Source organism: Camelina sativa, chromosome 9 (genome assembly GCF_030686135.1).
Source record: "Camelina sativa cultivar CO46 ecotype springtype chromosome 9, ASM3068613v1".
NCBI lineage: Eukaryota > Viridiplantae > Streptophyta > Magnoliopsida > Brassicales > Brassicaceae > Camelina > Camelina sativa.
The window spans coordinates 6,681,698-6,704,774 of NC_141888.1; the positions used below are offsets into that span (position 1 = coordinate 6,681,698).

The 23,077-nt window shown below is 38.6% G+C and overlaps 5 protein-coding genes across 5 annotated transcripts; 3 read left to right on the forward strand and 2 right to left on the reverse strand.

Annotated features, from left to right (window-relative positions):
- Positions 1 to 4,129: 4,129 nt before the first annotated feature.
- LOC147937827 (uncharacterized) lies at positions 4,130 to 4,615 on the reverse strand. The gene has a single exon (XM_087465284.1). It carries the CDS (start codon positions 4,613 to 4,615, stop codon positions 4,130 to 4,132), a length of 486 nt encoding a protein of 161 aa, XP_087321410.1.
- Positions 4,616 to 6,788: 2,173 nt separating this feature from the next.
- Positions 6,789 to 8,122, forward strand: LOC104710634 (uncharacterized). Its single transcript, XM_010427266.3, has one exon. It carries the CDS (start codon positions 7,199 to 7,201, stop codon positions 7,961 to 7,963), a length of 765 nt encoding a protein of 254 aa, XP_010425568.1. The 5' UTR covers positions 6,789 to 7,198; the 3' UTR covers positions 7,964 to 8,122.
- A 1,014-nt stretch (positions 8,123 to 9,136) lies between these two features.
- Positions 9,137 to 11,816, forward strand: LOC147937828 (uncharacterized). Its single transcript, XM_087465285.1, has 3 exons — positions 9,137 to 9,142; positions 9,335 to 9,388; positions 9,470 to 11,816. Exons 1-3 carry the CDS (start codon positions 9,137 to 9,139, stop codon positions 11,795 to 11,797), a joined length of 2,388 nt encoding a protein of 795 aa, XP_087321411.1. The 3' UTR covers positions 11,798 to 11,816.
- Positions 11,817 to 12,482: 666 nt separating this feature from the next.
- On the forward strand, positions 12,483 to 13,314 carry LOC147937829 (uncharacterized). The gene is made up of 2 exons (XM_087464032.1): positions 12,483 to 12,782; positions 12,853 to 13,314. Exons 1-2 carry the CDS (start codon positions 12,591 to 12,593, stop codon positions 13,090 to 13,092), a joined length of 432 nt encoding a protein of 143 aa, XP_087320158.1. The 5' UTR covers positions 12,483 to 12,590; the 3' UTR covers positions 13,093 to 13,314.
- A 170-nt stretch (positions 13,315 to 13,484) lies between these two features.
- On the reverse strand, positions 13,485 to 15,154 carry LOC109126612 (uncharacterized protein At3g43530-like). The gene is made up of 4 exons (XM_087465286.1): positions 14,341 to 15,154; positions 14,091 to 14,252; positions 13,635 to 14,009; positions 13,485 to 13,562 (listed from the first exon to the last, which is right to left on the reverse strand). The coding sequence occupies exons 1-4, from the start codon at positions 15,064 to 15,066 to the stop codon at positions 13,485 to 13,487; spliced, it is 1,341 nt and encodes a 446-aa protein (XP_087321412.1). The 5' UTR covers positions 15,067 to 15,154.
- Between the last annotated feature and the right edge of the window lie 7,923 nt (positions 15,155 to 23,077).

Genomic DNA, 23,077 nt, shown 5'->3' on the forward strand with positions numbered 1-23,077 from the left:
CTTTATTGATTAACCATAATGTGGTATTTATACATGAGGAACTCAAGATATGATAAGCTCAATGTGCTAATATATCGAAACCTAAACCTTATCACACTAGGACGATAAGTACAACACAAATATTTGACACTATCCGTAATACTCCCCCTCAGGTTGGAGAGTAAGGGTCTTGAACACCCAACGTGGATATGATGTAGAGAAACTGTGGACGACCAAGAGCTTTCGTTAAAATGTCAGCAAGCTGTTCGCGGGACGCAACATGTTGTGTAACAAGAACACCATCACGGATCGCATCACGAACGGCATGACAGTCATTTTCGATATGCTTTGTGCACTCATGGAACACAAGATTTTGTGCGATATGGAGAGCAGCCTTATTGTCACAAAACAATCGAGTAGGCTGAGACTGTTCGATACCTAACTCTTTTAACAACTTACAAAGCCATTGTATCTCACGAAGAGCGACAGACATCGCACGATACTCTGCTTCAGCAGAAAAATGAGAGATGGTCTTCTGTTTCTTGGTTTTCCAAGCGATTGGGGAACCACCAAGAAGCACAACAAACACACTAATGGACCGACGAGTGATGGGACAAGACGACAAGTCCAATTCGCAATACACTGTAAGAGACAAATCAGAGTTAGCTTTAAGAAGGATCCCTTGTCCCCGCGAACCCTTTAAAAACTGCACCACACGCAAAACTGCACTCCAATGAGCCTCCCGTGGATGTTGCATAAACTGAGACAGAACATGGACTGAGTAACTCAACTCAGGCCGCTTATGAATAAGATACAACAACCATCCAACCAAACGACGATATGGAGTTGGATCAGTTAACAACGGACCATCATCATTGGCCAAATGGTGATTCTGCTCGAGCAGAGTGACGACAGGACGGGAAGCAAGACTGCCAGTATCGACAACGATATCTAACGCATACTTGCGTTGAGACAAGAAAATACCTTCCGACCCGCGAGAAACCTCGATGCCGAGAAAATATTTCAATCTCCCCAAATCCTTCATAGAGAAACATTTCCCTAAGTAGTCTTTAAACTTTTGCACCATATAGCCATCATTGCCACAAATAACAAGATCATCAACATAGATCAACACTCGGATTTCAATGTTCCCACGAGTATAAGAGAAAAGAGAATAATCATCATACGCTTGCTTGAAACCAAAACGAAGCAACGCATCAGAAAGCTTCTTGAAACAACACCGAGGAGCCTGTTTCAGCCCATACAACAATTTCTTTAGACGACAAACCTTGCCAGGATGAGAGTGTTGGAAACCTGGTGGCAATTTCATATAAACCTCCTCCTCAAGATCACCATGAAGGAAGGCGTTATTAACGTCCATCTGAAACACCTCCCAATTATTTGCAGCAACAAGCCGGAGGAGGGTCCGTACAGTGGTCATTTTCACAACAGGGGCAAACTTTTCATGATAGTCTTCCCCTTCAACCTGTTTATTCCCACATACAACGAGACGGGCCTTGTAATGTTCGAGAGAACCATCAGCCTGATACTTAGTCTTGTACACCCATTGAGAGTCAATCGCAACTTTACCAGGTGGAAGATCCGTGACATCCCACGTCTTCTTGAATTCAAGAGCATCCACCTCTGTAGTCATTGCATCGTTCCACACTTTAATATGTACCGCTTCTTTGAAATTTCGAGGTTTAGGAGCGGCGGATATGGCAGCCAAATAAGCACGATGTCCTGTGGAAAAGGAAGCATCTGGTATATAATCTGTCAGAGGGGACAAAGAATTACCTTGGACCGAAGACGAGGACTGAGAAACAGAGGACGAAAGAGCGTGATGGGTGTCGAGATCAGCAGTAGTGTTATACAACACATAATCTTTGAGACGAACTGACTGTCGAACTTGACGCTTGCCAGGGCAAGGTGGTGGCTGAACTACTGCAGTCGACGGTGTAGAAACTGGAACCATTGGTGTGGGGACAACACAAGAACCTGGAATGGACGACTCCGGAACTGCCGGAGTTGGAACCGAAGCACCAGGTGATACAGAAGGAACGACAGGTTCCACAACCGGCTTGCTTGGTCAAGAAGCAACCGGCACACTCGATGGTAAAACAGAGGAGACATTATGATCTTCACACGCAACAGGAGTAGGAGTCCCAGTACTCCCCCTGTCTGGTACAACCATAGGGAGACACCAATCAGAATCAGTCACGAGAGGAGCAGAAAGGGCCGGAGAAGAAGACACCTCTACAATTTTCTCCGCAGAAGGAAACACATCCTCTCAAAAAATCACATCACATGAAATCAGAAACTTGTTTTCCTCCATATCAAAAACATTCCAACCTTTTTGGCCAAAAGGATAACCAACAAACACGCAAAGGCGACTTTGAGATCCAAACTTGTCCTTGTCACGAGATAACTGATGTGTGTAGCAAGCCGAGCCAAAGACACGCAACTGATCATAAGCAGGTTTGGTGCCATGGAGTACTTCGTATGGTGAACGATTGTTATGAAGAGGTGTGGGAGTGCGATTAATCAAATATGCAGCGATCATAACAGCCTCTCCCCAAAACTTAATCGGTAAGCTTGCCTGGAATAATAACGTGCGGGCGACATTAAGTATGTGTCGGTGTTTCCTCTCAACACGTCCATTTTGCTGCGGAGTACCGACATAAGAGGTTTGATGAACAATGCCTTGCTGCTGGAAATAGGAGGAAAGACACATAAATGCTGTCCCATTGTCACTACAAACTGTCTTGACTATCATGCCAAACTATTTTTCAGTGTAAGCTAGAAAATTAGTAAGAACAGTACGCACTTCCGATTTCTCAAGCAATAGATATGTCCATACTGATCTTGAGAAATCGTCAACAATGGTCAAGAAATAAATTGCACCGCAAGAAGAAGGAACACGATACGGTCCCCACACATCACAATGAATTAAAGAAAAACAATCTGAAGCTTTATTGATTCTATCAGGAAAAACTTCTCTAATTTGCTTAGCTCGAAAACATACGTCACAAGACAAAGAACTATTAGAAGAACCAGAAACAAAAACCATAGGCAAAACCGAAAGCACCGAAGAACTTGGATGACCAAACCGTTGATGCCACAAAGCTTGATCAGAAGAGACATTAACTGTGTGAATCTTTGCAGTTGCAACATCCGTCAGATAGTAAACCCCATCACGTTCTTCACCTCTTCCAATCAAAGTCCTCGAAAAACGGTCCTGCAAAACACAAATAGTATCAGTAAAGGTGGTCATGCACTTAGTTTGCTTCACAATTTTAGAGACATAGATCAAAGTGCAGTTCAAGGTTGGGACATAGAGAACATTAGTCAAGGAAATTTTCTCCGAAAGAGGAAATTCTCTCATACTTAAGGCCATTGTTTTGCTACCATCCGCAAAACCCACCGAACAAGGTGAAATAGGACCAACGTTAGTCAAGGATGTAAGGTTCCCAGTCATATGATGGGACGCCCATGTATCAAGGATAATATCGCCAAACTTTGGCTTACCAGAACTATTAGTAGAGGTTCTTTCTTGAAGTAGTTGAGACAGGGCACGAAGCTGGTCTAGTGTGAATTCTGGAAGCGCTGAAGGATTGGAACTTGTTGCATATGCTGTAGCTATCTGTCCTCTGCCACGTCCAGCGCCTCGACCACCGCAACCACGACCACCAGAGCCACGAACAACACCATTATGATCTGTCCATCAGTCAGGGAAACCAACTAGAGACCAACAGTCCTTCTTTTCATGTCCCGTACGACCACATTGTGAGCACAGCACAGGACGAGACCTGACAATAGTGGACTCCACATGATTCACAGGTTGATTCTCAGTGGCTATGGATGGAGAAACCAACTCGCGACGTGTGACAAAACCCACAGCCTTCTGCCGTTGTTCCTGATGTCGTGAAGAAGCAAGTCTCTGTTTTTCGCGTATTACTTTGGAGTAGGCAACACCGAGAGACGGGAGTGGATCCATATTAATCAGACTTGTACAAATCCCACCAAAACGTGAATCATCAAGTCCCATGACAAATTGATGAAACTTTTCATCGTCTCGTTCTTTGACTAGTGCAGACATGAGTGAACCATGAGGAAATACTGCACTTGCTTGATAATTTTTCAGCTCATCTCAAAGGTTACACAGCTTGCCATAATAGTCGATCACCGCCTGTACCTCTTGACGGCATGAGGCAAGCGGAGCCTTGATATGATGAACACGAACGTTGTTACTGACTGAAAACCGTTGTCGCAGTTCATCCCACAAAAGATTAGCATCGGAGATAAACATAACAGTTGATTTCACCTTGGGCTCGATCGAGGCTTGAATCCAACCTACAATCATTGAATTTACCGTCTTCCAATTTTCGAAGTTAAGATCATCGTTTGAAGGTTTCGTGATAGACCCATCAATGAAACCAGTTTTTCGCTTGGCTTGGAGAGCATTCAACATCTCTTCAGACCACTCATTGTAATTTTCTCCGTTCAACAGAACAGAGGAGATCACCGTACCCGGGTTGTCGGAACTGGACAGAGTGTATTGTGACACCGTCGTTGACGACGACGTTGAGACAAGGGCTCCGGACGAACTAGACTGTTGTTCTCCGGTGGTAGACATTGTTTTCTTGGCACGCAAGAGAAGTCGAAACTATCAACACTTTTAGAACAAGGAAAAGATTTTGTTAAAAATTCAGCTCTAATACCATATAGAATTAGATATTAAACTGACTTGCTTTATTGATTAACCATAATGTGGTATTTATACATGAGGAATTCAATACATGATAATTTCAATGTGCTAATATATCGGAACCTAAACCTTATCACACTAGGACGATAAGTACAACACAAATATTTGACACTATCCGTAATAGGTATATTTTTTGGATATCCACAAAATATGGATTAAGAGCTATAAGGTGTAGGTGCTTGATTTGAAGAAATGTGTTATTCGCATGTGATGTTAATTCATTAGTATGCTATATATCAGACGCTGAATAATAAAGGCAATGCAAATAAATGTTTTGATGATCAGTTAATTAATTACTTAATGCATGCTCAAGCACGAGTTTGTTAATTGTGCATGAAGGCAATATAATTGGTTTATGAACCAAGTATTTTGTTCAACTTGTTAAATCATATCATGGTGTGAATCTAGTTTTCAATGATCAATTTGGTTATTATTTTTCATATATACTATGACAACTCACAAGTTCTAGAGATACTGTTTCCTCGGCTTTCTTAATGTGTGGTATGTTTAATAACATTTTGATTTTTATACAACTACGCAAAACAATATTTAAATCAAACATTATAGAATTGTATAACACTGAATCCGGATAATGTGACGATTTGGTCTTAATGGTGGAAGAAAATAAATGTAAAAAATTGTTGATTTGATTTTGATAGCGATTTGCAAGTCTCATTTACTTCGCTCACAAGACTTCGTCAAGAAATGTGATAACGACTTCTAGAAGTATTATTATACGTATATACAGATTGTACGTATATGTGCCCATGTGAGAAAAAAATTCTTATAACATTATCGTATTTATTGCTCTATCGATGATATATTATTGTGGTGGGTTAGAAAAATGAAATGATTCGAATTCGAACGTTCGTTTTCGAGAAGCTAAGATTACAATACATTATTATAACAAAAATGAAACAAAAATATTAGAATGAACGCATCAGCCATGATTCATGAGTTCGTTCTATTGCATTTGTCAGCAATTACGTATGCATTTTCCTTTTATATTTTTAGAGTGCTTGGACTACAATTCAACTTTGCATCACACACATACATCACACAAGAATATGAAGATTTCAACAAATTAATCATATAAAACATTGAAAATGTTAACTTAAAAATGGCTGTTGAACTAATTAGACGTGATCGATGATGTATGCATCTTAATATATTTGTCCTCTGTTTATTATGAAAACGAAATATCCATAAAACATTATGATTAATATATATATATTTCTATATATGTACAACGGTGACGGACGGTCTTTATGAAACTAATCTTTTAGCTAAAAAGTCTGCATCTTTTCTCTTTCAAAGAATTTTTGACACTAATTTTTTCTTTCCCTGCATATATGCACATGCTATAATTAAAAGTTAGCCCAATTTCCCACTTAACACTACAGTTTTATCTGAATGAAACACATCTAATTTTCTGCCAACTAATCAATGGTTTCTGCCATTTTACATAACTAAATTACCAAATGAATTCTGCCAATTATTTATTTTGTATTTTACATAATTTAGCCAATAATAAATGATAAGATAGTAATTAAATAAACATCAAATGAAACCTGAAATCATTAAATGAAATAGAACAAACATATCATTAAATAAAACAGAAAATAGACTGATTAGCATGTTTCGAGCACTCATTTACACATATGGGCATTCGGTTTACGGATCAATTTCAACACTAAATTTGTCGGATTTCTGTAATTTAGGTACACATGAAAATTTAATATTTGTTCAGCTTTGATGACCGTTTGGATAGGTATCGTTGAGTTTGAATTGGATTTGGTTTAGTGTTATGGGAAACCAAATTTTTTCCCAAATTTAATAAAATTTAGCTTTCGGTTCGGTTCGGTTCAGAAAAAAAAAAATTAACTCCATTCAAATTTTATAACTACTATTCATATAGCTCGGACTCAGATTTTTCAGTTTAGTTTGAGTTTGGTTGTATACACAATATTGCTTTTATGTAAAACTTTCGGTCATTATTTTTCAGTACTAATATGGGTCCAGATATTTTAATAAATTGTATGTAACCAACATTAGTTGGCTGAAATATATCATTGTCAAAACTGATTTGAAAATACATTAAAGAAACATAAAAAAAATCTCATATACACCAAAACTTATGGATCAAGTAGCGGGATTCGCTTCTAGAAACTCCACGTTATGCTTCTTCTTCCATCATCTCATCTCTTTAACACAACAAATGAGTCACAACATTAAAAAAAAAAAAAACACTTTCACTCAGTTATTTACTGAAATTGCCATTTCCATGTGCCCCAACTACTTCCTCCTATATATACGGCTAATTTACACAACTAGACAAAAAGGACCAAAAACTCCATTAAAGCAAAACTCCATCAAAAACCTCTCTCTCTCTCTCTCTCTCTCTTCTTTCTCACGCTCTTTTCATTTGTCAACTGTAACAATCCGATTCCAATGGAGCAATACGATGATTCTAGCGCTTACACGGCGTCGTTTTCACCTAGCTTCAGTACTTATTCCGGCGATCGACTAGCGGAGATCGCCGAACGAGTTTGTTACAGAGAGAAATCAGACGAAGAATTCGAGTTTTCGTTGGCGGCTGCGGCGGCGACGTCTTCTCCCGACGACGGTGGACTCGTTTTCCCTGTTTTTAACCAGAATCTAATCTCCGGCGAAACATTGCCAGAGGAGAAAGCCGTTATAATTCCGTTGAAGGATCTGTTCCTCCGTGAACGCAACGAGCAACCACCGCAGGAAGAAACGTATTCATCCTCCTCTGACGACGACGACGACGAGGATGAGGATGAGTTCGACGAGATTCCAAGCGAGATCTATTGTCCGTGGACACCGGCGAGATCCACGGCGGAGATGTCACCAAGCGGAGGATGCAGAAAAAGCAAATCTACAGGCTCTTCTTCTACATCGTCATGGTCAACGAAACGGTGGCGTTTGAGAGACCTTCTCAAGAGAAGTAAAAGCGATGGTAAACACTCGCTCAAATTCTTGAATCCAGTAGTAGACGAATCTACGAAGAAGACTTCGGAGAAGAAGAAGAAGGAGAAAGTAGTTACGGCGGTATCAGCACATGAGAAGTTTTATCTGAGGAATAAAGCGATGAAAGAAGAAGACAAGAGAAAATCATATTTGCCGTACAAGCAAGATCTTGTTGGACTTTTCTCTAACATTAATCGTTACGGCAAATCTTTCCCACCGTTCTGATGATCCAATATTACTTTGGATCTATCCGGACATAAATTAGTGTTTTTTTTTGTTTTTGTCTTTTACATATTCGTATCTAATAAATTAAAGGAAATATCTCATAGTTTATATATACAAAGATGTAGATGGGTAATTTTTTAATAAACACATCTTAAACTATGTTTTGATCATGTTCATTTATCATATGCTGTTGTATATATATATTTTTTTTTCCTTTATAATTTGGGTGGAGGTTTTGATGTAAATATATATAGTTGGAGATATTTTGTTGAATTAAGATTTGACAGGTTTAGTGTTCTTTAGTGTGCACTTGATGGTTGTTTACGAAAATAATGGATTTAGGACATGTAATGCAAAAGAAGACAAAATTTTGATTTTTATGGATGGACATCATTAGTTTATAAAGTGACAAGTATTTCATACTTTATTTTGTTTTGGTAAATGATATCTATCTACTTTACTGTGAATGTTAAATTCTTGTCAAAATAATTGTGTTATAGAGTAGGGTCGTGTGTAGATTAGAAACTATTCCCTTAGCTATGGAACTACATATTCTCCTAATTATTTTTGTTTCTTTTTCTTTTAACAGCTTTAATTGATTAATTAGATAGCTATCTTCATAGAGAGGATGTTTACAATGAAGGAAGGAGCATAAAAATAAGTTACAAAGCTTGTAAGAGGCATTAACGGTTCTTTTGCTAAGCGATCCGCAACCTTATTATTATGTTTTCTTGTCCACTAAAATTTTGAATTTGTGAATCTCTATTTTCATGAAATAATTTTCCGTACCCAATTGTACTTTGAAGTTGTGAGTTTTTTCCATTCACAAGTCCACCTTGGGTGAGTTTTTCCGTAACAAGACGTGGAAGTCCAGAAGAGTAAACGTCTCAGAAGTCCTTAAATTTTTTTGACAAATCTCCTATCTCCCTCTCTATTCTTCATACCCCCACCTTATTCAATAATACTCGATGAGACGATTTTACCCTTTTTGTTTTACTGAATTAGATTAATTTTTTTAAATAAAAAAAAACAAAAACTCTCAAACCCAGCTTCTTTCGACCCGAGAAACTCACCTGACCTCTCTCAACCCAGCCGCCGGTGATTCTTCCGTCGTTGGAGCTCCTACTGCTGTCGTTCTTCACCAAATCAAGTTGCATCAAGTTGTTCTTCAAAATGCAGGTGCGTTACTTCACTTTAGAGTTGCTTTTGGTTGAATTTGTTTTTGATTTGTAAATATAGAAATTCAATTGGATTTAGATCGAAGAAAGCTTAGCACATTGGGTGTTTTACAAAGGTTGCTTAGCACATTGGAGCTATCTATTAGATAAGAAAGGGATTTGGCTTTCGATTTCAGTGAATTAACTCGATTAGAACTCGTGTACCATTCGATTCGATTTTGATAGGAGAGAGAAGGTGGTGAAACTGGTAATACTGATATTTTTAGTAAAACTAGTAAAACTAGTAGTAGTACTAATTATGATTTTTTTATATTGGTTGGTTTGGCAGGATACAATATGCGAGAACGTCAGCCTACATTTTAAATATGAAGGACGCATGTATAGTATAATGTTTAAGAGGAATATAACATTGTTGATGTTAAAAGCAAGGATACAGAGGAAGCTTGGGTTTGTTGAAAGTAACGTTCAGTTGCAGCTGAGCTACAAGCCACTACTGGTAGAAACATTGGAGCATTGTGAGCTTAATGATGATGAGGATGTTAATGTTTATCTAGACTCCGTTAATTATGAGAAGCGAAGATGTATGTTGTTTGTGAATGTCATCCCTTCTGAGCTTCAGCCTGAGCAAGTTCCCATAGTGCCCATAGTGCCCACAGTGCCCACAGTGCCCATAGGGGACCAAAGTTCTGTTGGTATGAACTATGAAAACCAACATGCGAAGGATGGTGAAATCGGACCTAACGCCATTGTTGTCTACGTAGGCAAAGAAAAGGCTGTAGAGGGTGATTCTAATAAAGAGGGTGAAGCTGAATCACGTGATGAAGGTGATGAATATACTGAGCCACGCCCTGTTGTAGAACCGTGTAAGTATATTGAACCATGGGATGACGGTTTGGATCTGACTAAACTTCAAGAATTTCCAAACAAGAAGGCATTGCAAGATGTGGTGGATAGAGCTTCATTCGCTAACTGTTTTAGTTTTGAAATAGTAAAGTCGGACAAGGTGCGTTATGTGGTCAAATGTCCTAAAGAAGGATGTAACTGGGGTTTACGAGGTGGTAGGATTCGAGGTACAGATATTTTCTCGATTAGAAGGCACAACAAGATGCATACATGCTCTCGGGCTAGTCAAAGTTCAAGCAATAGTAAGAGGCAAGGCACTCCACAATTAGTTGCTTCTCTTTTACATGGTGATTATCCAGGGCAAATAGAAACTCCACCTCCGAAAATTATCATGGATCTTGTCAAGACAAAATTAGGTGTTGATATATCATATTCCACGGCGTTGAGAGGGAAAAATCAAGCTGTTACTGATTTGAAAGGTAGCCCAGAAGAAAGCTACAAGATGCTGCGATGTTATCTGCACATGTTAGAGAAGGTTAATCATGGTACAAGATCATATGTGCATTGCGATGAGAATAATAAATTCATGTACTTGTTCATAGCTTTGGGAGCTAGCATTGAAGGATTTAAAGTCATGAGGAAAGTTATAACTATGGATGCAACTTTTCTAAAGAACGGATATAAGGGTGTTCTTGTTTTTGCGTCGGCTCAAGATCCTAACCGTCACCATTATCCCTTGGCGTTTGGTGTTCTTGATGGTGAGAATGATGCAAGTTGGAATTGGTTTTTGGAGATGTTGAAAACCGTTGTTGGGGATTCTTCTGAAATAGTATTTATGACTGACAGAAATACAAGTCTCATAAAAGCTATAGCTAATGTGTATCCTCTGGCTCATCATGGTTTTTGTATATGGCATTTATCCCAAAATGTGAAAGGTTATGCTCGTAACGTGAACAAAGACGTTGTTGCATGGAGATTCATGGAGTGTAGTAGGTTTTACACGGTGGCTGAGTTCAACATTGCTTACGCATCTTTTACGACAAGATATCCTTCTGCTGCCAAGTATCTTGAAGAATCTACCCAGAAAGAAAGATGGGCACGATGTGTTTTTCCAGGAGATAGATACAACCTAGACACAAGCAACTGTGTTGAATCGTTGAACAGTGTATTCAAAGATGCAAGGAGGTACTCCTTGATACCCATGCTTGATGCAATACTTAAAAAATTCTCTGAATGGTTTAATGAACATCGAAAAGATGCTGTGTCTGGATCAGTCGCAAATAAATTGGTGCCTTTAGTGGAGAACTACTTACATGATTTATGGGCAACTGCTGAGAAACTAAAGGTGATAGAGCTAAATGGTTTCGAGCTTGAATACAATGTCATTGACAGTGACGGAAAGCCTTATTTGGTGAAGTTGCGATTGAGAAGTTGCAGTTGTAGGTTTTTCGATATACAAAAGTATCCTTGTGTGCATGCATTGGCGTCTTTCATTACATACCAAAAATATGGAGGTAAGGATTTCGAGTTACATGAGTTGTGTTCTAAGTATTATTGGACGGAGCTGTGGGCAATTGCATATTGCAGGACAATTTATTTAGTACCTGATAAGTCTCGATGGGATGTCCTAGATGACGTCCAAGATATGGAGATCATACCTCCGAATCGGAAAATAAGAGGGGGAAGAAAGAAAACAAAAAGGTATGCATCTGCTGGGGAAAAACGACCAAAAACTCGACCTAGGACGCAGAATAAAAGGCGCCGGAGACAAGGACTCCAATGGTTGTTATTTGGAGATAATGTTCATGTTTGATTCACCTCTTCATGTATCAATTGTGTTTGGTTTGATACTTAATGTAAAACTTGGTTTGAAACTTAATTTGAAGTCTATTAATATTTTCTTCTTTCAAAATATGTGTATATGAGAGAGTATAACTGGCAGAACTGGCAGAACTAAGATAAAACTGGTAAAAATAATAAAATTGGTACTACCTAAAATCAATACATATTGTATAATACATATTGTATAGTATAAATGTTCTACATAGGTTTCTACTATAAATGAATAATTTTCGAAAATATACCAATTTTAATTTATTTATTGAAGAATCTCAACAAGTGTTTCCTTACACTTTTAATGTCACTTTGTAAATAATTACCAAGTAAGCATGAAAAAAGTTATAGAATTATAAGTTTTAACTTATGAAGTTGCAAAAAACTTGTAATTGTATGTTAGTTAAGTTTAATCAACTGTAAAACTAAAAAAAGTAATGCTAAGGTTTAGTAAAACTAATTAAACTGAGAAACCTCTAAAGTACAACTATTTGCAAGTTTAGTGCAACCGCATTACTCGGTAAAACTGTGTGTGAACACACAGTGTGAACGCACACATCTTTTACACGTGGCCAGAATTGCGTTTTTTCTTTCTTTTTTGACGATAGCATTGCGTTTTTCTTTCTTTCTTTCTTATTTTATCTTCACTCCAGCTCATTCTCCATTCTCAGCCATTCATTCATTTTCTTCTTCGAAACCTAAAGTACACCGAGTCCTCCTTCTCTCATCTTCAAAGTCGAAGATCCTAGATCTATTTCTCTCCTTCTCAAACTATGGAACAATTTGAGGCCGACCCATACTATGCTGATCAGAAGAAGGCGAGGAAGTTACAAGCATGGCGAGAAGCCATAGCCGATGGTGATTTTGGCATGCCTCGAATTTGCCCATGTGGCAAACGAATCGTCAATGAGATCTCTCCAACAGAAACAGAGAAAAAGAGATGGTTTACTTGCGTTAAGTATAAGGTAAATTAAATTGAATCAAATACAATTGAGATACCTGATTTTGTTAACTGTTCCTTGATATAATTTGCAGGATGATGGATTGCACAGGCGGAAAAATTGGGCTGATGCAATTGAAGAAGAAACCCAAACCTTAAGGAAAGATGTTGATAACCATTGGGAGAGATTGAAGGAATTTGAACCCCATCATACTAAGATCTATAATTTGCAGATGGAGCTTAAGGAGAAGAGTGACGAGATTGACAAACTAAAGGAGGAGTTGGCGTTGCTTACCACTCGAGTCGATCTCCTGGATAGGTTGTGTTTCGATTGATATTATCTGAGTCGATCTCATTCTATGTTGGTTTAAAACTTGTTGAATCAGATTCTGTTTCTTATCTTTTCCTTGAATTCTCTTGTTGAATCAGTTTCTTATCTTTCATGTGACTTCTCTTGTTTAATCATGATGTTCTATGTGACTTCTAGGATTATGCCTCCTTCTTGAATTGAATCATGTTCTATATTTTTCTTATATGAATTCTCTAGTTTTTGTTTAGTTTTACGTAGTTTTACCAAAAATACGAACGAAAAATCCAAGAAAATAACGTAGTTTTACATAGTTTAACTAGTAATACCAGTACCAATCGCAAATCCAACAAAATAACGAAGTTTTACATAGTTTTACTAGTACTACGATGACAAATCAAAGAAAATAACATAGTTTTACTACTTCTTAGACCTTTTCCTCTTCGTCCCTCTCCCTCCTTCTTGCGAAGTACTCGGTTGCTCATCAGCTACAGGCGCCTGACATGAAACCAAATTTTGTTAACACCTTCTAGTATTATCAAGTATTACTATAGTATTACGAAGTATTACCTTTGGTTTCTCTTGCTCTTTCACATATACTTCCAACGGTTCGATCCTTTTTTCAAGCCCATCAATCTTCGCCGAAATGTTATCGAACTGGGTTTTCATATCCTGCTTCATGGTCCTTAGAAGATCCACCAACTCAACAGTATCTTCTCTCGGTTGTTCATTGGCGACTATTTCCTCATTCGCATCGTTTTGTCCTGAACGAGTAGCCACATCGGCTGTGTACATCTCCTCCAAAAGTACAGGTAGTCCTCTACGAAGGCGCCACATCCAATTGACAACAACGACATCATGGGTATCCTCTTCCTCAGCTTCTTCCATGATTAAATCGAGAAGAGGAATTTCTTCATCATTATGAGGGATCACACTAGCAATTGCCTGTGTAAACGACCTACTTTAGATACATTACAAACCAATTTATTCAAATGATTAATAATGGCAATTGCTAGGATAACTAACCGTTGTTGTACCAAGTGTATCACCAATATTCTTTAGAGGAAAACCTTTCTGACCGGTCCTCTTAAATTTCCTCCTGCACATCCTAGGACAACTTGCATCCGCCTCAGGAATTTGGTCAACGTAAGTGTTCGCCAAAATTGGAACTGCCTCAAATAGTAAAAACTACACAACACAAGGAAAAAAACTAAAATCAGCTTCACTTATAAGAAATATCAACAATGAGAAAACTTCAAATTTTAAACTAACTAACCTCCAATGGAATACAGAAACCTGGAACAGGCCATAATGCATTCTCTTTAACCACGACCCCATTAAAATGACTCATTGTATGGGAAATCTCTTCTAGCATGTTCTCGAATGATAATCTCCCCCAAGGAAAAGACACACAAAAACCTAGATCATTCACTGCGCTTACAACAAAATCATCGATACCCATTGCATCTCTCCCCGAGTCTTTTGTATAGCCTGCAATGATGCTTCCTAAAAAGTAGAGAACCGCCATCTTCAACCTATCACGAGTACGATCTGGTTGCATTACCAATAGGTGTCTCCTCACATCTTCAAGTGTAATCTTTTTTTTTCGTAAAAAATATTTCCTTCGAAACACGGTACCGCCGGCTTCCTTGTAATCAAGTGGATAGCACCGACAATCTAATCCAGACATCAAAGCATGTTCTCTCAGACCATACCGGATTGGAACACCATTCACAACAAACCATGCTTCCTTCTTTTTTTCGATTTTAGCCGTTCGAAGTAAGAGCATCCACATTCCCATAAGCTTGTGGTTTGGTTCCCTTGGCATGTGAAAAATGTGCTTGAATTGTGGATGATTCTCAAACCAATCCCTCTCAGAACTAGTTAGTGGATGCTCTAATTTATCCAGCGTTTTCAAAGTTTCAAAAATATGACACCTAGTCGATAGCTTGATTTTCTTGTTGTACTGGCTAGGCTCGAAGTGCATTCCTAAAGGTTTCATCGCTTCTGTTTCCTCCGATTCCTGCAACAATATCAGTTTTATATGAGTTATACCAATTATACAACAACTAGTTCTACCAGTTCTACTAGTTCTACACCACCTAGTTGTACCAGTTCTACTAGTTCTACACCCAATAGTCGCACAAGTTCTACTAGTTTTACACCAATAGTTGCACCAGTTCTACTTGATCAATTTCAAATTCCAATGAGTTTTCAAATTCCGAACGAATGACACAGACTTGTTGTACTTACACTTGCATCGTTGTCCTCCTCGTGCTCCATCTCACTTTCGCTTGTACTCCTTCTCGAGTTACCTGCCGAGTTCGAACTTCCCTCCTTATCTTCTTCTTCTTCTTCTTCTCCTTCATCGTCTTTTTCTTCCGATTCTTCTCCTTCATCGTTTTCTTCTTCCCCTTCATCGTCTTTTTCTTCCCCTTCTTCACAATCTTCTCCTTCATCGTCTTTTTCTTCCGATTCTTCTCCTTCATCGTTTTCTTCTTCCCCTTCATCGTCTTTTTCTTCCCCTTCTTCACCTTCTTCTCCTTCGTCGTTTTCTTCTTCCCCTTCATCGTCTTTTTCTACCCCTTCTTCACATTCTTCTCCTTCATCGTTTTCTTCTTCCACTTCATCTTTTTCTTCTTCCCCTTCATCGTTTCCTTCTTCCCCTTCATCGTTTCCTTCTTCTTCTCCATCGCTTGATTCCACAGAAGTAGATCTCTCGTTATCTCCTCCTTCTTCATCATCTTCTTCTCCATTACTTGATTCCGGAGTAGCGGATTTTGCTTTCTCTACTTCGTTCGCATTTTCTCTTCCGACCACCGGATTGGGTTCCTCCAAAACTCGACTTTCACTTTCTTCCGCCACCATACTCAAAGCTCTCTCTCCTCCTACTGTCGCCGGACTCAAACCCGACACACCTACTTCCGGCGAATCGGATTTTGCTTTCGAACCACCATCTCCTTCTGAGATCTTCTTCTCTTTCAAACGCTCACTCCTCCTCCTCACAAGACCCCCCTTGTTTTCACCATCTTCTTACTCTATTTTTGGTTGATTGAATGAAAACGAGAAAACCCTAGTTCTACAGTTTTACCCAAATCGATTCGAATTTCCCGAAGAAAGAGAAGAGTGACGAGAGAGAGAGCAGTTTTGTTTTTAAAAAAAAACCGATTCAGTTTTTTTTTGGGTTTTAGATCCGATTCAGTTTTTTGGTGGATACTACTCAGGTATTTTTTGTAAATATCTAATTTTTCTATGGACAAGAGTGTAAAACAACACATTCTCGATTTAAAAAAAAAATCAAAAATAAATGCCAAAAAAGAGAGGGACTTTTGAGATTGTCAGAAATGTTTTAGGGAGTTCTGAGACGAAAACTCAGTCCAGAATCTACTTCCTTCCCATCCCATAGGTGAAGTCTTTAGAAAAAAGTAAAAAAAAATAAATGAAGCCCTTCAAACCAAACACTCTTTAATCTGTATCTGATTAGCAGAGCCGTGCCTACGTTAGGCAATATGAAACCTTCGCCTCCGGTCCCATTTTAAGAAAAAATATTCAATATCTTATGAATTTGTTTACAATGTGAATTTACGACAAAATCATATTATAGAAAGTTGAAATGTTACAGGGCATTTGCGAATGTGATGTTTATTAATAAAATGAGTAAATGCTTTTATTATTTTTCTCTTTAATTTCTAAATTCTAAACGTAATGTTTTAATAAATTGAGTTTGTGATTTTTTTTTTCTTTTGAATTAGTATTGTTGTTAGAAATTAAAAAGAAATATTGAAATAAAAACAATTAGTTGATACAAGGTCGCTTGATTACTCAAATTAGGTCATAACTGATAACATTTTTGAGTTATATATGAGTTATGTCTCTAATTCAATGGTAGTTTTCCCAAAAAAAAAAAGAAGTTATAAAACATTGATTTTGAAAATTAGGTAAACAATCTTTTAAAACAAAAAAATATGTTTTAGAAATAAGATTTATTTTTGTTCTGATTATTTGTTCACTTGAGATGTCATTATTATTATAAGATTTTTTTTAGGATATGGCCTCCGGCCTTCTCATCTCTAGGCACGGCTCTGCTGATTAGTTCCATTAATATATATATATTTTTCCAGGAATAGACCCACTAAAAGAATGCTTAATGACATTGCTTTTTGGAAATGGACTCTCCAGTGAGCCATTCTGATCCACCATATTTGATCTTTGTCTCAGATAAAATCAGTAGTGACACCTTTGGCGAGAGTGTTTACATAGTAGAGGCGACTTTGCATGTTCCAACAGGCGATCCATATTGGCCAGGATCGATATTTGATCAAGGACACTCTCCTGAACGCGAAAGCGAACAAGAAGGTAACCTCCCAAAGCTTATAGCAGTTGTCGAAGGCTCGGAAGATCAGGGCTGCTGATACTGCCGGCTATAAGGAGGTGCAAAGTGTGCATTTGCACTGGGACCACTTTAAGTTATCACAAAAAGTAGTGTATTTTAAGATCCAAAAATAATTTTCAAAATTTTTTATATGTAATTAAGGCCCATTTTTCAAAAATTGAACAAGGACCCTAACAATTTTTGTTGGGATAAGCTTGAAAGAAGCTTGAGTTAAAAGTTAGTTCTAGTCCTACTATAATTGGGTTTATTAGAGAGATAAGGATCAAGTGTATTAGGAGATATCTAATATGTGTGATTCCTAGTAGGATTAGGATTAGCAAAGTCTTATATAAGTATGTGTTGAGATGTGACACAACTTATGAGGTGTTAAGAGATTGAGAGTTTGAGAGAGACCAAAGTTTTGAGTTATTTTCTTTGGTATTAATAAAGAGAGTTATTCTTTGTTAATTGTGTTCTTAAACTATCTCTTGATTCTATATTTGGTATCAGAGCGAGGATCCATTAAAACATGACAGAACTTACCGTAGCTACACCACGGCCTAAAGAAGTAGGAGGAGGATCTCCCTCGATTGTCTGTCCTATGTTAACATCGACCAACTACACCGTGTGGGCGATGAAGATGAGGATAGCGCTTCGAGTGCACAAGGTTTGGGATGCCATTGAACCAGAGACTGGTAAAATTGTTGATTCACTTGAGAACGATATAGCGATGGCCTTATTGTTTCAGTCGATACCAGAGAGCCTGACACTACAAGTTGGAGAACTGGATACAGCAAAAAAGGTATGGGAAGAAATACGCTCTAGACACGTCGGAGCTGAGAGAGTCCAAGAAGCAAGACTTCAAACTCTTATGGCAGAATTTGAACATCTAAAGATGAAAGATTCGGAGAGTATTGATGACTACTCGGGAAAACTAGCTACAATCTCTTCGAAGTCAGCTGCCTTAGGAGTCAATATAGAAGAATCGAAGATTGTTAAGAAGTTTCTTAACACCCTTCCGCGGAAAAAATTTATTCAGATAGTTGCGTCTTTAGAACAGGTCTTGGACTTGAATACCATCAGCTTTGAGGATATTGTTGGGCGTCTGAAAGCATATGAGGAGCGTATCGCTGAGAAAGAAGATAATCAAGAGGATCAAGGTAAACTGATGTTTACTAATAATGAATCACAAACAAGTCAACCTTATCGAGACTACAATGGTGAAACCGGAGGATATAGAGGAAGAGGTCGTGGAGGTAGATCGTTTTACAGAGGACGAGGAAGGGGTCGTTACGGTGGTAGAAACCCTTCACAGATCACATGTTTCCGCTGTGATCAAATCGGTCACTTTGCAGCACAGTGTCCAGATCGTTTACTCAAACTTCAAGAAGCAGAAGAAGTTAATAACAAAGATACAGAGGAGGCTGATGAGCTACTGTTACACGAAAAAGTCTACTTGAATGAGAAGGAATGCATACCAAGCAAGTTTAAGACAAGCGAAAGGGGAGACAACATATGGTATCTCGACAATGGTGCGAGCAATCATATGACTGGAGATAAACGATATTTCAACAAGCTCGATAGTTCTGTAACTGGCAAAGTACATTTTGGAGACGATTCTAGAGTTGATATCAAAGGAAAGGGGACTATAGCGTTTGTTGATCAGAACGGCAAGCCAAGAACAATGACTGATGTATACTACATTCCTGATCTTAAAAGTAATATCATCAGCCTTGGACAGGCTACTGAAGCAGGTTTCGACATACGACTAAGAGGAAACTACTTGACCATAAGAGATGATGATGGGAACCTACTTGTGAAAACAGAAAAGTCTAGAAATCGTTTGTACAAGGTTCAGATGGGGTTACAAGACAATACTTGTCTATGTTTTGCAGAGATAAGTGAGCCAACTAAGTGGCATGCGAGGCTTGGACATATCAATTATGCGACCTTGACGTCAATGCTTGGAAAAGAATTAGTTCTAGGAGCTCCAAAACTCTCCCATGTGAAAGAAATTTGCAGTTCGTGTCTGTTAGGTAAACAGACAAGGCGTGTTTTTCCCCAAGCAACCATGTTTCGTGCTAAGAAAAGACTTGAGCTTTTACACGGAGACTTGTGTGGACCTATCACACCGAGTACACCTGCAGGGAATAGATACGTATTTGTGATCATAGATGATTTCTCTCGTTATATGTGGACAATGCTATTAAAGGAGAAAGGAGAAGCTTTTAGCAAGTTTCAGAAGTTTAAAACTATGGCGGAGAAGGAAGTTTCTGAGAAAATACAGACTTTTAGAACAGATAGAGGTGGAGAGTTTGTATCTAATGAGTTCAACAACTTCTGTGAACATGCAGGCATAAGAAGACACTTGACCGCACCATACACCCCACAGCAGAATGGAGTAGTAGAAAGACGCAACAGGACACTGATGGAAATGACTAGAAGCATTCTAAAGCATATGAATATGCCTAACTATCTCTGGGGAGAGGCTCTAAGGCATTCAACCTATATATTGAACAGAGTGGTAACTCGATCTTTGAAGGATATGACTCCTTATGAGCTGTTTCGTGAAAAAAGGCCTACAGTTGAGCACATTAGAATCTTCGGTTGTGTTTGTTATGCTAAGGTGGAGTCACCAAACCTTAAGAAACTAGATGATAGAACGAGGGTGCTTGTTCATCTAGGAACTGAACCTGGTTCTAAAGCTTATCGTTTGTTAGAACCACAGTCGAGACGAATCATAGTGAGCCGTGATGTTGTGTTCGATGAAGCTAAAGGTTGGGACTGGTCTGCAAGTAATTCGGTGACGGATGGTAGCAATGATTTTTCTATCAGTTTCAGTGACTTTGGAAATCATGGTCTTTTAGATGATGAAGATCGAGCTCCGCAAACATCACGACAGGGTGATAATAGCGATGAAGGTTTAAATGATGCAGAGAGCAAGGACAATCTAGAAGATGGAGATAATGCTACAGGGGAAACAGACCAGAAACCGAGAATAACTGCAGTGTCTACAACTTTGTCTACTGATACGACAGAAACAGAGCTATGAAGATCAACGAGAATAAATACTAAACCAAAGTACTTAAATGATTACATTCTCCTTGCAGAAGAAGAAGGTGAATTTTTGCTTCTCTGTCTTAATAATGAACCTCGATGTTTTGATGAAGCAAAATTGTCCAAAGACTGGATACGGGCGTGTGAAGAAGAAGTGTTTTCGATTGAGAAGCTTAAGACTTGGGAGCTTGTTGATTTACCTATAGGAGCTAAACCGATTGGCCTGAAGTGGGTGTTTAAGTTGAAGAGGAATTCGGATGGGAGTATAAACAAATATAAAGCTCGATTAGTCGCAAAAGGGTATGTACAGAAGTATGGAATTGACTTTGAAGAGGTCTTTGCTCCGGTTGCCAGGATTGAAACTATAAGATTGTTGATTGATCTCGCGGCCTCACACGGATGGGAGATTCATCATCTTGATGTTAAAACAGCTTTTCTTCATGGAGAGCTTAAGGAGACTGTTTATGTTTATCAACCAGAAGGTTTTGAGATCAGGGGAAAAGAAGGGAAAGTTTACAAACTTCATAAAGCCTTGTATGGTTTAAAACAGGCACCAAGAGCTTGGAACAACAAGCTCAATCATATTTTGCAGGAACTCAAGTTTGTAAAATGCTCTAAAGAACCTTATGTCTATCGTAAGTACATCGGGAGTGATTTGCTGATCATAGGTGTGTATGTTGATGATTTGTTCATTACAGGGTCTAGTTTGGCTGTGATTAACAAATTTAAGGAGGAGATGAGTTCTAAATTTGAGATGAGTGACCTTGGAAAACTAACATACTATCTTGGGATGCAAGTGAATCAGCATCATGATGGAATCACTTTAAGCCAAGCGAGATATGCAAACAAGATTCTGGAGGAGACAGGAATGTCAAAGTGTAACTCTGTTCTAATACCAATGGAGACTGAGTTACAAATGTCAAAAGCTTTGGAGGAGAAAGAGATCAATGCAACAACATACCGCAAGAATGTAGGATGTCTACGGTATCTTCTACACACACGGCCAGACTTGTCGTATTGTGTAGGGATACTCAGTCGGTATATGCAGAGTCCAAGGGTGTCGCATGGTGCTGCAATGAAACAATGTCTTCGGTATCTGAGAGGAACTACAAGTCTTGGACTATCCTATGGAAGAAAGAAGATGCCACGGCTGGTCGGTTACTGTGACAGTAGCCATAACGTTGATAAAGACGATGGTCGAAGCACATCAGGGCACATTTTCTATCTTGGAGATAGCCCTATCACGTGGTGCTCTATGAAGCAGGATGTAGTAACTCTTTCCTCTTGTGAGGCAGAATTCATGGCTGGAACAGAGGCGGCGAAACAAGCTGTGTGGTTGCAGGATTTAATGGCAGAGATCACTGGAGCAGAGGAAGAAAAGGTTGTTATTAGGATTGACAACCAGTCAGCAATTGCTCTCACAAAGAATCCGGTTTTTCACGGAAAGAGTAAGCACATACATAGACGTTATCATTTCATACGTGAACGAGTTGAGAGTGGACAGATCAAGGTCGAGCATATACCAGGAACAGAGCAGAGAGCGGATATACTTACCAAAGCCCTAGACAAAAACAAGTTCAGAATGATGAGAGATCTCTTGGGAGTACAAGACTTGACAAAGCAGAGTTTCAAGCTTAAGGAGGAGACTGTTGGGATAAGCTTGAAAGAAGCTTGAGTTAGAAGTTAGTTCTAGTCCTACTATAATTGGGTTTATTAGAGAGATAAGGATCAAGTGTATTAGGAGATATCTAATATGTGTGATTCCTAGTAGGATTAGGATTAGCAAAGTCTTATATAAGTATGTGTTGAGATGTGACACAACTTATGAGGTGTTAAGAGATTGAGAGTTTGAGAGAGACCAAAGTTTTGAGTTATTTTCTTTGGTATTAATAAAGAGAGTTATTCTTTGTTAATTGTGTTCTTAAACTATCTCTTGATTCTATAATTTTGGCGATTTTTACACCGGCCCTTAGCTAGCTTCTGTTTGTATCGGTGGATATGCCAGTTTTGCTTACGGGTATGCCTCACCGAGATGAGACGGTTGCAGCTCATTCTATATCAGTTTTTTTCCATTTTCTACTTCTTACTTTTATTACTTCTCTTAAAATATAAATTGATCTACTTTGTGAATTGTTAGGGGTAGATCCAACCCCAACAAAAGGGCCCGGCCCAGAAAAAAGCCCATAAATATCCCTATCGAGAGAGAAGGGTATTATGGTATTTTTCCTAGATGAACCGACACGATTCCCTATAAATACGGGCGTACGGCCTTTAGAAAAGGGGATCGGAGAAAAGCAGGAGAATTGGTACAGCAAGTACAAGAGCTTAGCTCGTCCAAGCAAAAGTCAAAGGTTCTAAGCTCATAGCTCGGAGAATCGACGAGATATCAGCTCGTCTACTATCCTTGTCTACTTTTGTAACCCGTTTAAGTCGCGTTGTAGCCCGTCTTTTGTGTTTCGACATCAATATAATAGAAGAGAACTTCGACCCTCTTTGACCGAACTAAACATACTAATTGTGACCAAAAGGGACATCAACAATTTGGCGCGCCAGGTAGGGGGAGCCAAGTCAAAGTTTTCTAAAA